This window comes from Phaethon aethereus (assembly GCF_964289735.1).
Source record: "Phaethon aethereus genome assembly, chromosome: 6".
NCBI classification, from domain to species: domain Eukaryota; kingdom Metazoa; phylum Chordata; class Aves; order Phaethontiformes; family Phaethontidae; genus Phaethon; species Phaethon aethereus.
This window is the reverse complement of record NC_138580.1, coordinates 16,638,390-16,650,813: the sequence shown is the minus strand read 5'-3', so window position 1 is coordinate 16,650,813 and position 12,424 is coordinate 16,638,390. Positions and strand designations below refer to the sequence as shown.

General features: G+C 44.7%; 1 protein-coding gene across 5 annotated transcripts in view; it reads left to right on the top strand.

Annotated features, from left to right (window-relative positions):
* Positions 1-1,908: 1,908 nt before the first annotated feature.
* The window catches only part of BIN1 (bridging integrator 1), a gene marked incomplete at both ends in the record, with an annotated part of 99,310 nt that continues 88,794 nt past the window's right edge, over positions 1,909-12,424 (top strand). For all 5 annotated transcript variants that reach the window (XM_082001604.1, XM_082001602.1, XM_082001601.1 and 2 more), the window contains one exon: positions 1,909-1,992. In XM_082001604.1, the coding sequence (XP_081857730.1) occupies positions 1,909-1,992 (84 nt within the window). The remainder of the gene's footprint in view (positions 1,993-12,424) is intronic.

The window sequence follows — 12,424 nt, the reverse complement described above, 5'->3', positions numbered from 1 at the left end:
ACACAGGTAGGTTCTGATACCATCTTTCAGTTAAAACAGGTGTAAGAGATGCAAGTCTCCATCTTAACCGAAGGCAAATGCAAATTCCTTAAATACCTAAATTGCCTGCAGAGCATTGGTTTTGTTGGTACCGTACTGGGTAATGCATGCACACAGAGCAGACGTAAGCTTGCGCAAAGAAGGTAGACGAGTGAGCAGGCTAGGGAGGAAGCTTCCCCACCACCTGACCAAGCCCCAGTGTGTGGAACTGATGGAAGCAATGGGGCCAAGTATTAAGATATGAATAACAGCACTGAGGTGGCTTCCTGTGTTGCAGGAAGCAGAACTTTGTCCTATCTTGTAAAGGAATAGAGGTTTGCGAAAGGTATTTATTTGCACAGTAGGTCTAGCAAAGCGTGACCAAAGCCCTGTTAGGATGGAAGCTGTGGCATAACTGCAGTGTACGCACTCGGGAAGTCCAGGCTCACTGAAGAGGGACAAGGGCACGCAAGGGGCAAGGTGCATATTTGGGACAGGAGCAAAAACACTGAAAAGCAGTTGAGTCACAGCTGAAGAATGACACCATACAGACTACAGGTAGCGGGAAGTCAGGCATATAAAGTGATCTGTGCAGTCATGGTTGTTTTCTTCTGGTAAATAGTCCACAACTGCAATGTCTTCTTCAATGGAGACACACAAAGCACCTCACTCCACTGTCACCATTACTCCCTAACTTGGAACAGCCATCACGTGCAGCCATACTGAATCCAAATTTTTGTGCAAATCCAAAAGCATGTAAAAAGCTGCTACCACAGTTCATTCAAAGTTCTGTGCAAACGTTAACTAATTAGCCATCCTAATGTTCCTGTGAGACAAGCTGGTCAATTGGTTATTCCAGTTTCCAAAAAGACAGGGCTTCTTCACCACATGCTGAGGAGAAGGCATTTACCTGGGTCCCATAATAGGTTGATACGTTAAAGGATGAAATAATCTGAAATTTCAGCTTGCTTTTTAAAATCAGAGTTTTGATTCATTTACAAATACCCTCCACCCAAGAATGTAAATTTCTCACTTTGTGTTTGTAAAGGTCCAGGAATAAGTGGAAAAGTTGTATAAATATAAGAGTATGGACAACCAGGGATAACAATTAGTAGTCCAAATCTCTTAAAACAAGTAAGAATGCTATTTTACTGCAGGATGAAAGACAACCGCAAACTCATACCATGACCCATCTAAGATTAATCACTTGTTACTGTACAGCGCTCTGTAATTGTGACTACTAACAAAGACTAATATAGCCATTAACCAGCATCCCTATGTAATGCTCCCCACTTAGCTGTTCTTAAGCGTTAGTAGCTCGCTGCTCCGGTGGGAGAGGCACTGCTCCTTTTCACCGGGAGGTTCCCTGGTGTCTCTCCCTTCACCCCACCTCCTTCCTTGCCATGCTTCCCAGATTTCCCCCACCCTGCCTGCCTCCTCTGGGCCAGGCTGCGGCGGGGGACTAGACCAGAGGGCAGGCAGGCAGGGTGGGGGAAATCTGGTAAGCACCTGCCCCCAGTTATTCGGCTCACAGTTCTTCTCCCCCTGCCCATTTCATCATCATCATCATCATCATCATCATCATCATCATCATCATCATCATCATCATCATCATCATCATCATCATCATCATCATCATCATCATCATCATCATCATCGCACCCCTTGCAGGCGGGATGCCCAGCTGTGCTGCTGCCCCCTCCCAGGGCGACGCGCGGCCCCTTTAAGGTGGCTCGGAGCGTACTGTCCCTTTAAAAGGCGGCGGGCGGGAAGGCGGCGGCGGTGGTGGCGGTGGCCGGGGCCATCGCTTGCCCGTCGGGGTTTTTTCCCCCCCTCCCCCCCCTTCCTGCCGGCCCGTCGTTTGGCAGCCGCCCGTTAAAAAGAGGCAAGATGGCCGAGCTGGGCAGCAAGGGGGTCACCGCCGGGAAGATCGCTAGTAACGTCCAGAAGAAGCTGACCCGGGCGCAGGAGAAGGTTAGGAGAAAAGGGGAGCGGCTGCCTCCTCCCCGGGATGCGGGGGGGCGATGCGGGTACCGGGGCTGATAGTCTTCCCCAAAGCGGGGATGCGTCTCGCAGCGGGTGTAGCGGCGCCCCTGCCCCCCGCCTCCCCGGGGGGCTGGCAGCTGCCTCCTCTGCCTGCGGGTTTAGGGCCCCTTTGCATTCTGAGAACGCAAAATTTCGCAGCTCTGAGCTGCAAGGGTTTGCCGTCTGCCTGCACGCTCAGGATAAGCAGAAACATGGCATCGGATTCATCTGGGAGAGGAGAGGGAGGACAGAGCGCCGCACGTTTGTTTTAAATACGTAGATGCTTACTGTTTCAGCTGGAGGAGACCTTTCTGTGGTATTGAGGTTGTGCTTTATGCGGCAGTTTCAAGAGCAGTACTGTATTTTGCGATAGCGCTAAATACCTAACCTCAAAGACGGTGAGGAAAAGGAGATGGACACTTGCTTCCTTGTGTTTGAACGGCGTAGCATGATATTCGCTACTTGCTTTACTGACCTTGAGCTCCAGATTTTGGAATGGTGGTAAGGCAAAAACCGTACTGTCTTTGAAGATTGTGCCGGTGTCTGGGGAGGGAGGGAGGAGTGTTTTTTTGAATCCCGGGAGCCCTTTCGCTGCTCTCCACCCACCCCTGTGCCAGCAAACGCTGCCAGGAATATGCGATAGATACTTTTCATGTTCGTATGTCTGGCATGCTGCATCTGATGCCAGATGCTTGCTCTGTGTGGGGATTATCGGACGTTTTACGCAGGGACATTGATCAGCTGCTTTTATCTCGGGCACACTCATCTTGGTTTTCAGTGATTTGCTGTGAGATGACATTGACTGAATAAGGACTGGTGCATCTCCGAGGGAGAGAGGGTGAACAGATCTGCCCACTGCTGCTCTTGTTCCCTGGGAGTTATCTTTAGCAGCTAGATTTAATCTAGGAGGTTTGGGGTTGGATGCAGTGTTGGCTGGAGCCTTGTAGCAATTGCCGACACTTACAGAATGCTTCTGGGTCAGAATGGCAACCCAAACCTATTGGGCCTAATTTTGCGTGTGCTGTTTTCACTAATTTAAGCTCATTTACAGAGACTAGAAGCATGCTTTGAAGCATGCCTGCCTACTTGGAAAAAAACCCCAAGTGAATAGATTCAGTATGGAACTGGCTGCAGCAACAAGGTCCTGGCTTGTCTCCCTACACGAGAGTGAGCGTGGCCACATCTGTGGTTTTTCCCCTTGCTGCCGTTCCAGGAGGGGACAGGACAGGGAATCTGTCTCCTGGGATCTGGTTTACCCTGAACTCATCATAGATGCTAAACTCATTCTGTGTTAGCCACCAGATGGCAACCATATTTTTAGTTAATATTAAGGTAGGTGGTAAAGGCTGAGCTCCTTTGCCTGCTGATGAAGTTATTGTATTTATTGGCGCAGCTTGGAGCCAAGTGCGGCCTGCCAGGCCCTTCCTCAGCTTCTTATCTGAACATACGCAGGTTCTTTTCCGACGGAGAGAGTTTTCCACAAATTCCTCTCAACTAGAGATCCAGTTCACTTCCCTGCTTATTTCCTGGTGGTGATTGGGGATGTGGGAACAACAACAATAATAGAGAGTTTAGCTGTGTATTGCAGGTAACTTGCATGGTATGGAATTAGTTGTTTGTCTCTTAATACAGGAAACTGCACAGCTCCTTTTCCCTCTATGGAGAAAAGGAAAACAAAACCCAAACCCTTGCTTAATAATAAACACAAATTCTGGGCCCTTTGGCTGTTGTTATCCTAATGCAAACAAAACAACTTTGCTCTCTGGGCTCTCAAAAAAAGAAAAAAAAAAAAGGCATTGCTTGCCTACTTCTTTGTCTGACTGGCCCCCTCATACTGCTGCAGCTTCATCGCTAACAGTTCCTCTTTCATGGAGTGTTAGGTGTTTTACCCTTGTCTCTAAGGGACAAACTTTCACTGAGCCAAGCATATGAATGAACTTTCAGCTCATGAGGAAAGATACAGCTGAATACCAAGTCAAGAGGAAGGCATCAGTGGTTATACCACTATACTGGTGTTAGTCTTGTAGTATTTTGTTTTAAACTATGATACATGTTGCTATGTTTAGCAGGAAGGGCAAACCATGTGTTTGGAGATGAGGGCCAGAAGTTTAACAAATAATAATAATAAAAAAAGGGTAAATGGAATTGTGCAGAGGTATATCTGGGAGGACAACAGAGCAAGCACTTAAAAATGAATTAGATTTTGGTGAAGGGATGCTGAATGGGGTTGAACTTTCCTTTTTGAGGCAAGTATAATTTGAGGCTTAAACAAGCTGACAGTGTTCCTTTTACGTATCCTCTTTCGAGTTGACTCTAGGATAAAAATTCTTCTCTTCAGAGTGGTCTATCCCTCCCAACTTGAGCCCTGAGGCTTTCACTTCAGCAGTTTCCTTCATGGTGAATTTAAGCCTTGTGTTAAGCAAAGAATGATGTCTTTTTGTTCAATGCAGAATTCACACTGAAACACTGTACACATCCTTTTTTCCCTTCTGAGATGGCTATTATGTAAAGTATGTAAGATATTCCTTCAGAAGTACTGTTTGTTTTCAGCCTTTCAGCAAAACTATTGGCTATTTTTGGAAGACACTTTCTCAGTTCCACAGGAAATATGGGGCAGAATGGTTGACTATGCTGTTTGCAAATGGGCTGTGCACCCTTTTAACCTCTCCCTCTATTCAAAGGTAGCCTCAGCTACAATACTTAACAATAATTTGCCCACTGTCCAATGAAATGTATCAAATAAGTTGATGCCTCTGTCCAGAGGAACCCACCTAGTAGAATGGACCCATGCAACCATTGCTAATGCGTATATCATCATTTGCAACTAACAATTAGGAGATTTAGGCTGGAAGTCACACTTTGTTTATCCTGTAGTTAGCTGAAGGATTTTCAGACAGAGATGTTGAGCTCTGAACCTTTAATAATTCTAAACTTCTTAAAAGTTTAAAATTCTTAAAATGGAGTAAAATTGCAATGCCTCCTGTAAATTGGAGAGCCCGTAGTGTTTGCAAGCTTTTTTTAAACTTTGCCAGTAAGGGTTTGAAGGTGGTTTTTTTTTCCTTGATTTCTATAATCCATCATCTTAGTAAAACTTACGTTTCTGCTATGTGATCAATTTTTATCTTCTAAGTTTGACATTTTAAAAAATCTCGCCAATTTCCATAGTCCTCATTTTGCTCAAAGAGCATCCTGTTTCTGGATGTGTCAGTCTGCACAACCATTTCTGCTTTGAACAAACTAAAACAGTGTCTTGGTGACTTGATGCAATCCTGCTGCAAGGGTAGCTCCTCTGCGAGGTTCCAGGAGGCGGCTGAATTTGGGGACCAAATGAATTGGGGTTTTGTTGCTTGGCTGGCAGTGAGAGTTCTGGTTGCAGGATCAAGATCTTTGCTTTCCTCCAGCAGGTAAGACAGACACTGAGTGGAAAGGGGGTATTGGCTGTGCAGGCCTACAGATTAATAGGCACATCTGAGGAGATAAATTGTAAAGTTGACATTGGAAAGAGAAGTTTTTCCTCAAGAACTTTTTTGTGTGTAGAGGAGTGGAAAGCAATGAACTTACTTTTCCCTTTCCAGACTTAGACTGAATGTAGGAAGTTCCTATCCTACAGGAGTGGTGGCCTCTTACTCCCTTTTCATTACAAAGCTAGGCAAAATGAGGTGTCTGTGTTCTGTGACATGAATAGGCTGTAGTATTTTTTCATGTTTTCACTCTGAGGCACCAACAAACCAATCCCTTTTTCTCCCTCTCTGTCCCTAACCAAAGGGGAAGGCTTTGTTCCAGGACCTGGCAGAGTTTAGTTTGGACATCCAAACTCCCTTGCGCTAGGGGAGGATTTGCCACTGACTTGCCGTGTTGCCATGAGATGTCGCTTCTACTTTCTGTTCTTGGCTTGCGTCATTTATCTCACCAGTGTTCACCCACATCCATCTTTGCAGTTTCCCTGATTGAACCTTGCATCAGAGCAAAGATCTGCTCCCCTCTGGCTGCACAGTCCAAGGAAGCTGGGCTGTATTCCTGATCTCACAGGGCTAGCATGACCATAGCTGTTGGTAGCCAGGCTTGCTGATGCTTATTCCGTGCCTGCTACAGGGCAAAAGAAAGATTTGTATGCCAGTAAACCAAAGGCTTTGCTAAAGAATTTGCAGCCCATCAAGGAGAAAGAACCAAAGACACTGGCCCTGAAAAGGAAGGCAGAAGACTGCTTTTGGCAGGCTTCTGTGGCCTGATGTCACAATGCTTTTTCTAATTAACTGTCTCATGTAACAGTTGTAGTAGCACAGGTTGTGTCCAGAAAGGATCTTTTGATTTCGCAGGACCTTAGGCTTGCTTTCTTTCCCCTTTTTATCCCTTGCTGGACATGAGGCGGTTGTGATTTGGGTGGAACATGCAGAAAGCATGGCTTACATTTTGAGTTTGCCCTGATAAGACATGCTCCAGTAGGTGAGGTGTGGCAGGTGAGAATACCTAGAATGAAATCTCAGTCCTGTTGAAGCAGGTGGGAGTCTATACCAATGAGTAACACCCAAGAAATCTAACCAAATTTAAATGCAGCTGTCTTCAGGATTCAGCTGTCAGAGGCTGCCTGATCTGTAGAACCTCTGCAGATGGGGAGAGAGGCTTCATGTAAAAAATGGTAGATGCAGAAAGCTCTTTTATTGAGAAGGAAGTATCATATCTACCTACTTGGGAGGAGGGAAGTTCCTTATTGGTTTTCCTTTGTGATCCTTCTGTCTCTTCAAAGCTTCTGGTTTTTATTTGGCTTTCCCACCAAACCATCCTACCCTATGCAATCTGCCTTGTTGTGCCAGTGAAGTACAAAAAGCCTGAAGAGCTACTAGAGTTGTTCTCTTGCTGATCCGGCATGAAACTTTCTTTTTTTTTTTGCCTGGAGAACTCCCCAGAAGACAAGGAAAGGGCTTCTTACTTTATATCTGTTAGCTTGCTTTCTTGAGAATGCAGGGCTTGGGTGATGGGTAGAGTCTCAAAGGTACTTTGTGTCTAAAGGTTGCTGGAAAACAGGCACTAGATAGAGGAGAGAGATCTGAAATAATGCCCCTAATGTACAGATGATTCCAGTATGAGCTCAGACTGTATTACTGGGTATCAGTTAATCTGCATGGGGCAGGGAGGGGGTGAGGTGAAATAGGAAACCAGGCCCCACATGTTCCCTTGCCCATGGAATGGTTTGACTGGCAGGGCGCTTAGTGCCCTGCTGAAGGTGCCCCTCTGTCTGGGTGCTGGCAACAGATTTCTTTTAAGAAGCAGAATCTCATGGATGGATGGATTTTCTGATTGCAAAAGGCCCAGCCCTGTTCCTGGTCACTTTATCTTCCCAGTAAGTTCTAGTCTTAGAGACAGTTCTCTTCAGAGCAGTTTTTGTGAGATCAAGTCCAAAGTTGGATCTGTAAGATCTCTTTTCAATGAAGACTCTTGGTGAGGCTCTAGGCAGGATAGAGTTAGTGTTAGAAAACTCAGCTGTTGGGGGAGGGGGGGGTGCTGCCATCAAGCCTGTCTGTCCTCTCCCTCCATCATGCATGCTGATTGCTAAGCAAGGTTTTGTGTTTCCAGGCACAAATGTTTTTTGCAACATCACAAATGCTCATGGCACGTGACTAGCAAATGACATGGCTAGCCAAGCCATTCAAGAAAGCTGTGTGCAGCCTGAGGTGTTCAGCATCTAGCTGGACTGGAGTCTTTGGGAACAATGCATGTTTTCCTTTGTCCCTGATTCTTCATACAGAGATAAGACCCTGCTGCTTGGGACTAAATGTGTTGTAAAGCTCTGTTTTTAGAAACTTTTGGAGTGACAAGAGCGTAGCTTAGGTTGACAGGTATTAGAGTGGCTATTTTTTTCCTGCTGTTGAGATGGTGACCAGACACCTGAGCTGCCCACTGTGCGAGCTTTGCAACTTTGCAAAGATCCTCTTGCAGTCCTGGCTGTCTACCTGTACATGCAGGGATCAGACTTTTTTCCCAGACGTGCTCTACTGGCAACTTGATGTTTTCATGAAGATAGACTCGATTTGCCCAAGCAGAACAGACTTGTAGCCCTGTCTTCAACTGGCCACAGCTCACCATGCAGGGCTCCCGAAGTGGGCTGGCAAAGTCAGGGTGTGCAGAACAGCTGCCTCTGCTTTGGGATAAGACTGTATTAATGTTGACCAGGAGACTGTGTATTCTCCACCTCAGAGCAATCAGATGGGAACAAATATTAAAATATGAATAAAGCTTCCTTAGAGAGTTGCTGGCAGGTGGAATAGAGCATCAAGGTCCATTTTGACGTCAGCCTGTGTTTTAGCCTTCTCTTGAGGAACTGTTTTCTCCAACACCTGCAATATTGAATGCATGAGTGCCATTCTGGTGTTCATACTGCTGAGCTAGAAGGGGGCATCTCTCCCAGGAAGGGGTTGGAAGAGAGAAGAAAGTAGTTTACATTGTATTGGTAGTTAAAATCAATTTAAAATATGGTATTAGTTGACTATTTAATACTGTCAGAACAGGAGGGAGGAACCTCTGCAGAATCGCCTGAACTGTTGGCAGCGGTACAAGAGATGAATGAATCTTGGCTGATGTTTTTTCAGCAGGTGCATGCAAGTGACTGATGGACCTCAAACAGTTCAGGTTTCCCTTGCAACATCTCCTGGCTTTGCTAGCCTCTGAAGCCTCTTGATCTTCATAAAGCTGGCAAGTACTGCAGGGTAGGTCCTGCCCTTCATTCCTAGACAAAAATTGGAAATGGTTATTAGCAGAAAATAGGAATAAGGATTTTTAATTTTTTTTCATTTTAGGTGACATTTTTGTTATGCCAACTTGCTTGCATAGTTCTGTTTCTTAGCTGCTACTCAGAGAGTATTTCTCTTTAGATATGTAGTTCTGTGGGTCTGAAGGAACCACCCTGGTAAATGGGAATACAAACTGTCCAACCTATTAATGTTTAATTATTTTTTTCTCCTTTGCCCCCCCTTTTTTTTTTTTCCTAGGCTTCTTCTTGATTATGTTGGGAGCTTGCATTCAGGAAGGGTTTGGATGCTAGTAATATTTTGAGGAAGACTTGGAAGTCAGATCTTGGGGCATTACCTAGACAGAGGTCTCTGAGTCTCTATGAAACAGCTTTATGAAATGAGGAACAGGTACTGTGTTTGCTCACACCTCTGCAGGTATGCATGTACAACAATTTTTTCTACTATTTAGGCTGTGCTGGAGTAAATTTTGCTCAGACCTACGGCTGGCAGGTTTTTGAAAGTTTTTGAAAGTCAGCATTTCCAGAGGGGTGCAGTTATGAGAGTCATAAAAACCACGTAGTGTCACCTTGCTTTTTGTCTCTTTCTTTAGAAGAAAGGGGCAGTCTGGGTGGCAGTTTGTTCTTAATACAGGCTGCCAGGCAGGATGGAGAGTGCAAACTTTACCAATAAGGAGGAAAGCAGTACTTAACAACAACTAATCCCCCTGTGAAAACCACGGGCCACATTTAGTCTCTTGCACTTAGTCTCTTTGATATACACAAATACCAAAGTCTGAAGTACTGGCCTCTCCGTTAAATCCTGCAACGATTTAACATGCAGATTCTTATGAAATAATTTATTTTTTTATCATTCTTCATTGATCATGTTTGGTTTGTGTATTTTAAGTAGGCTTAGAGCTTTTTGTTAAACTTGCTCTAAGAGCGACGCTAGTTTCTCAGTTCTTGTCAAAGTTGCCTTTTCAGGAGGGAGATTAGAAGTTGATATCACTGAAGTACGAACGTTTTTCACTTGGTAGTTGCTAACACTATGCTTTGAAACTGTGTGAGACAGAACTGAAATGCTTGTTTGCCAGCAGGGACGGAAAGGGAACTTCAATCATACAGTAACTACAGTGTTTGAAAACACAGCTAAAACTGCTTATGCTTTTTTTTTTTTTTGGACTTCGTGCTGCTTGGCTTGATTGCACATTTTATCAGGCCAGAAACAATAATGTGTGACTTAACCAACTCGGAGCTGAGTTTGAAGGGGTTTGCAGAGGGAATAAGCAATTGTATCCCATTGGATTTATTTGGAATGGTGCTAGTGACAGACATGAACACATACTGAGTAAGGTATAAAGACTGAGATTTGAAGAAAATGTTGATCTGTGTATCTCTTTCCTTGACAGAAATGCTGGTCCTGTAGCTCTCTAGTACCCTTGTAGGTAACATTAACAAATTCCTGTAAGTTATAGTTAGTCTTTTGATCCTGTTGGCTCTAGGAGTATGAGTGTGGAAGGACCAACCTTATTTCCATTCCTACTTTCTCAGCCATTGTGGGGAAAAAAAAGGGCAAAAACTTGAGGGGAAAAACCCGTATACTTAAACAATGCAACGAATTCCTTTCCTGCAATTTGGATGTTCAGCTCATTAATTTTGAATTTTCAGACAGCCGAGTGGTGTCTTGGGGAGGTGATACTTTCTTTACCTTTCCATCTGTGGGTGGAACATAACCTCTCTGGTCCAAGTGTTGATTCTGACACAAGATACCAAAAAAGGGATTGAGTTATTGTGGCAGGGCACAGCATGTTACTTTGGAAATATATTTTGGTAAAAATTCTGGTGAGGAGGGTGGCAAGTTCTATGAGGGGAACAGTGCTCAGGAAAAGCTTGTTTGTGCAGATGGAGTAATATACTTGGGTTCTGCATTGAAACACTCCTTAAGGTATAGGTTCTTCAGTGGAGGAGTTAAATGACTATTTTTCTGCATATTGAACTGACTTCTACCATAGGAGAATACTAGGGATTTTTCTCTTTTCTCTGTTTAGACTGAACAGCCATTGCAAAAAGCCAAGCCTAGCTGTGTGTTAATAAACTTGAGCCATTGAAAGAATGTACCCACTCTGATAATGTTTCCTGTGTCGTGCATACAGACAGTGTGATTATTTGTTAGTATCTAGAGTGTGATTGTATTATATATTACCAAAAAAGGCCACTCCCTATCCTGAAACAATTCCAATGTAGATACTGGACAATATCAGTTAGTTAAGATATTTCTGGTTTGTTTCACTAAAATTCTGTATTCCAGAAGACTTAAAAGGGTTTTCAGATATTTTTAGAGTTTTGCTAAGGATGGTTTTGTAGGTAAGGGTGCAAGGCTGTTTTTGAGTAGCAAAATTTTTATCAACAGACATAAGCTGAAGAAATAGGAAAAAGAGATTGGAGAGGAAGAACAGCTGTATGTGCAAGGCTGAGAGGGGAAGGTTCGGAGACTGACTGTGGTGTGGTGGTGGGAGGTCAGAGAAAGTCAGAAGGGTGACGTGATCAGTCAATCGTAGAGCCCTGTAGTGGTACACTACATGCAGTTGCTTGTGGTCTGGGACTTGTCTGTGAATGGGTATCCGAGTCAGTTGCTAAACTAGAACTTTTTGCCAAGCTGGAGGCTTTTGTTCTCTTTATTCCCTGACCCTTGGTGAACATAAATAATTCAGGGAGAAAGTGTACATTATCAGGGCTGGATGCTGTGGGTACAGTAGGTGAAGAGAGCTGTGTTGCCATGCTGGGTGAAGGTGATTGACTTAAAGCTGGGGTGGTTTTTGCTGGAATGTCTTCTAAGCTGTCAGTCCCAGGTCTCCAGTTGAGGTCTTAATTTTTGAGGAGGCTCTTTGGGGAGCGCATTGTGGTGCTTTCCTCTCCAAATACAGTGTGGCCTGGATTCTCAGCAAGTACTCTGACAAAGAAGCTGGTGGGCTTAAACCCATTCACAGCCGGAGAACTTGGCCCATCAAGCCCAGTTCTCAAATTTGCTGTTACTCATCATTCAGCTCTTCTGAAGAGGCACTCCTCTTGGGTAGAAAGGAAGAAGAGCTGTTCAAAAGCCACTTGGGAAGAACCAACAAGAGCTGATCATCTGTGTTGTTCCATATGTTCCCTCTTTGATGGGACAAGCCACACTGTAACCCAACCTGGCCCTGGAGGGCACTGTTCCTAAATCTTTCCTCCATGTCTGATCCCTTGCAGCTATTGCCCTCTGGCTCAGGGAGTCCCAACAGCAAATGTCCATGCCTTTTTTCCCTTTGCCTCATCCTGCATTTGAGAAACTCCCATCCTTGTTCAGCAAGGTGGTTGTGGACCTTTACGGGAGCTTTCCTAGCCTCTTAAGGGCTCTGCATCCAGCCTGTCCCTTCTGGAGTCCCCCTCTCACATCGTTCTGCCTTATAAGAGCTCCTCTACTCCTCTCCCTTCTAGCACACACCTGCTCCTTTATTTCTTTCTTCATCTCAGGCATGGCCCCAAATGCCTTTTACGTTTTGTCCTGATTTGGTTGCTTCATTTTGCATTAGGACCTGCATAAAAATAAAAATACTTCTTGCAGATGTATCAGCATTTAAAATCAGTGTTGCAGGGGAGGAGGTGGAGGACTTGAGAAGGGGGATT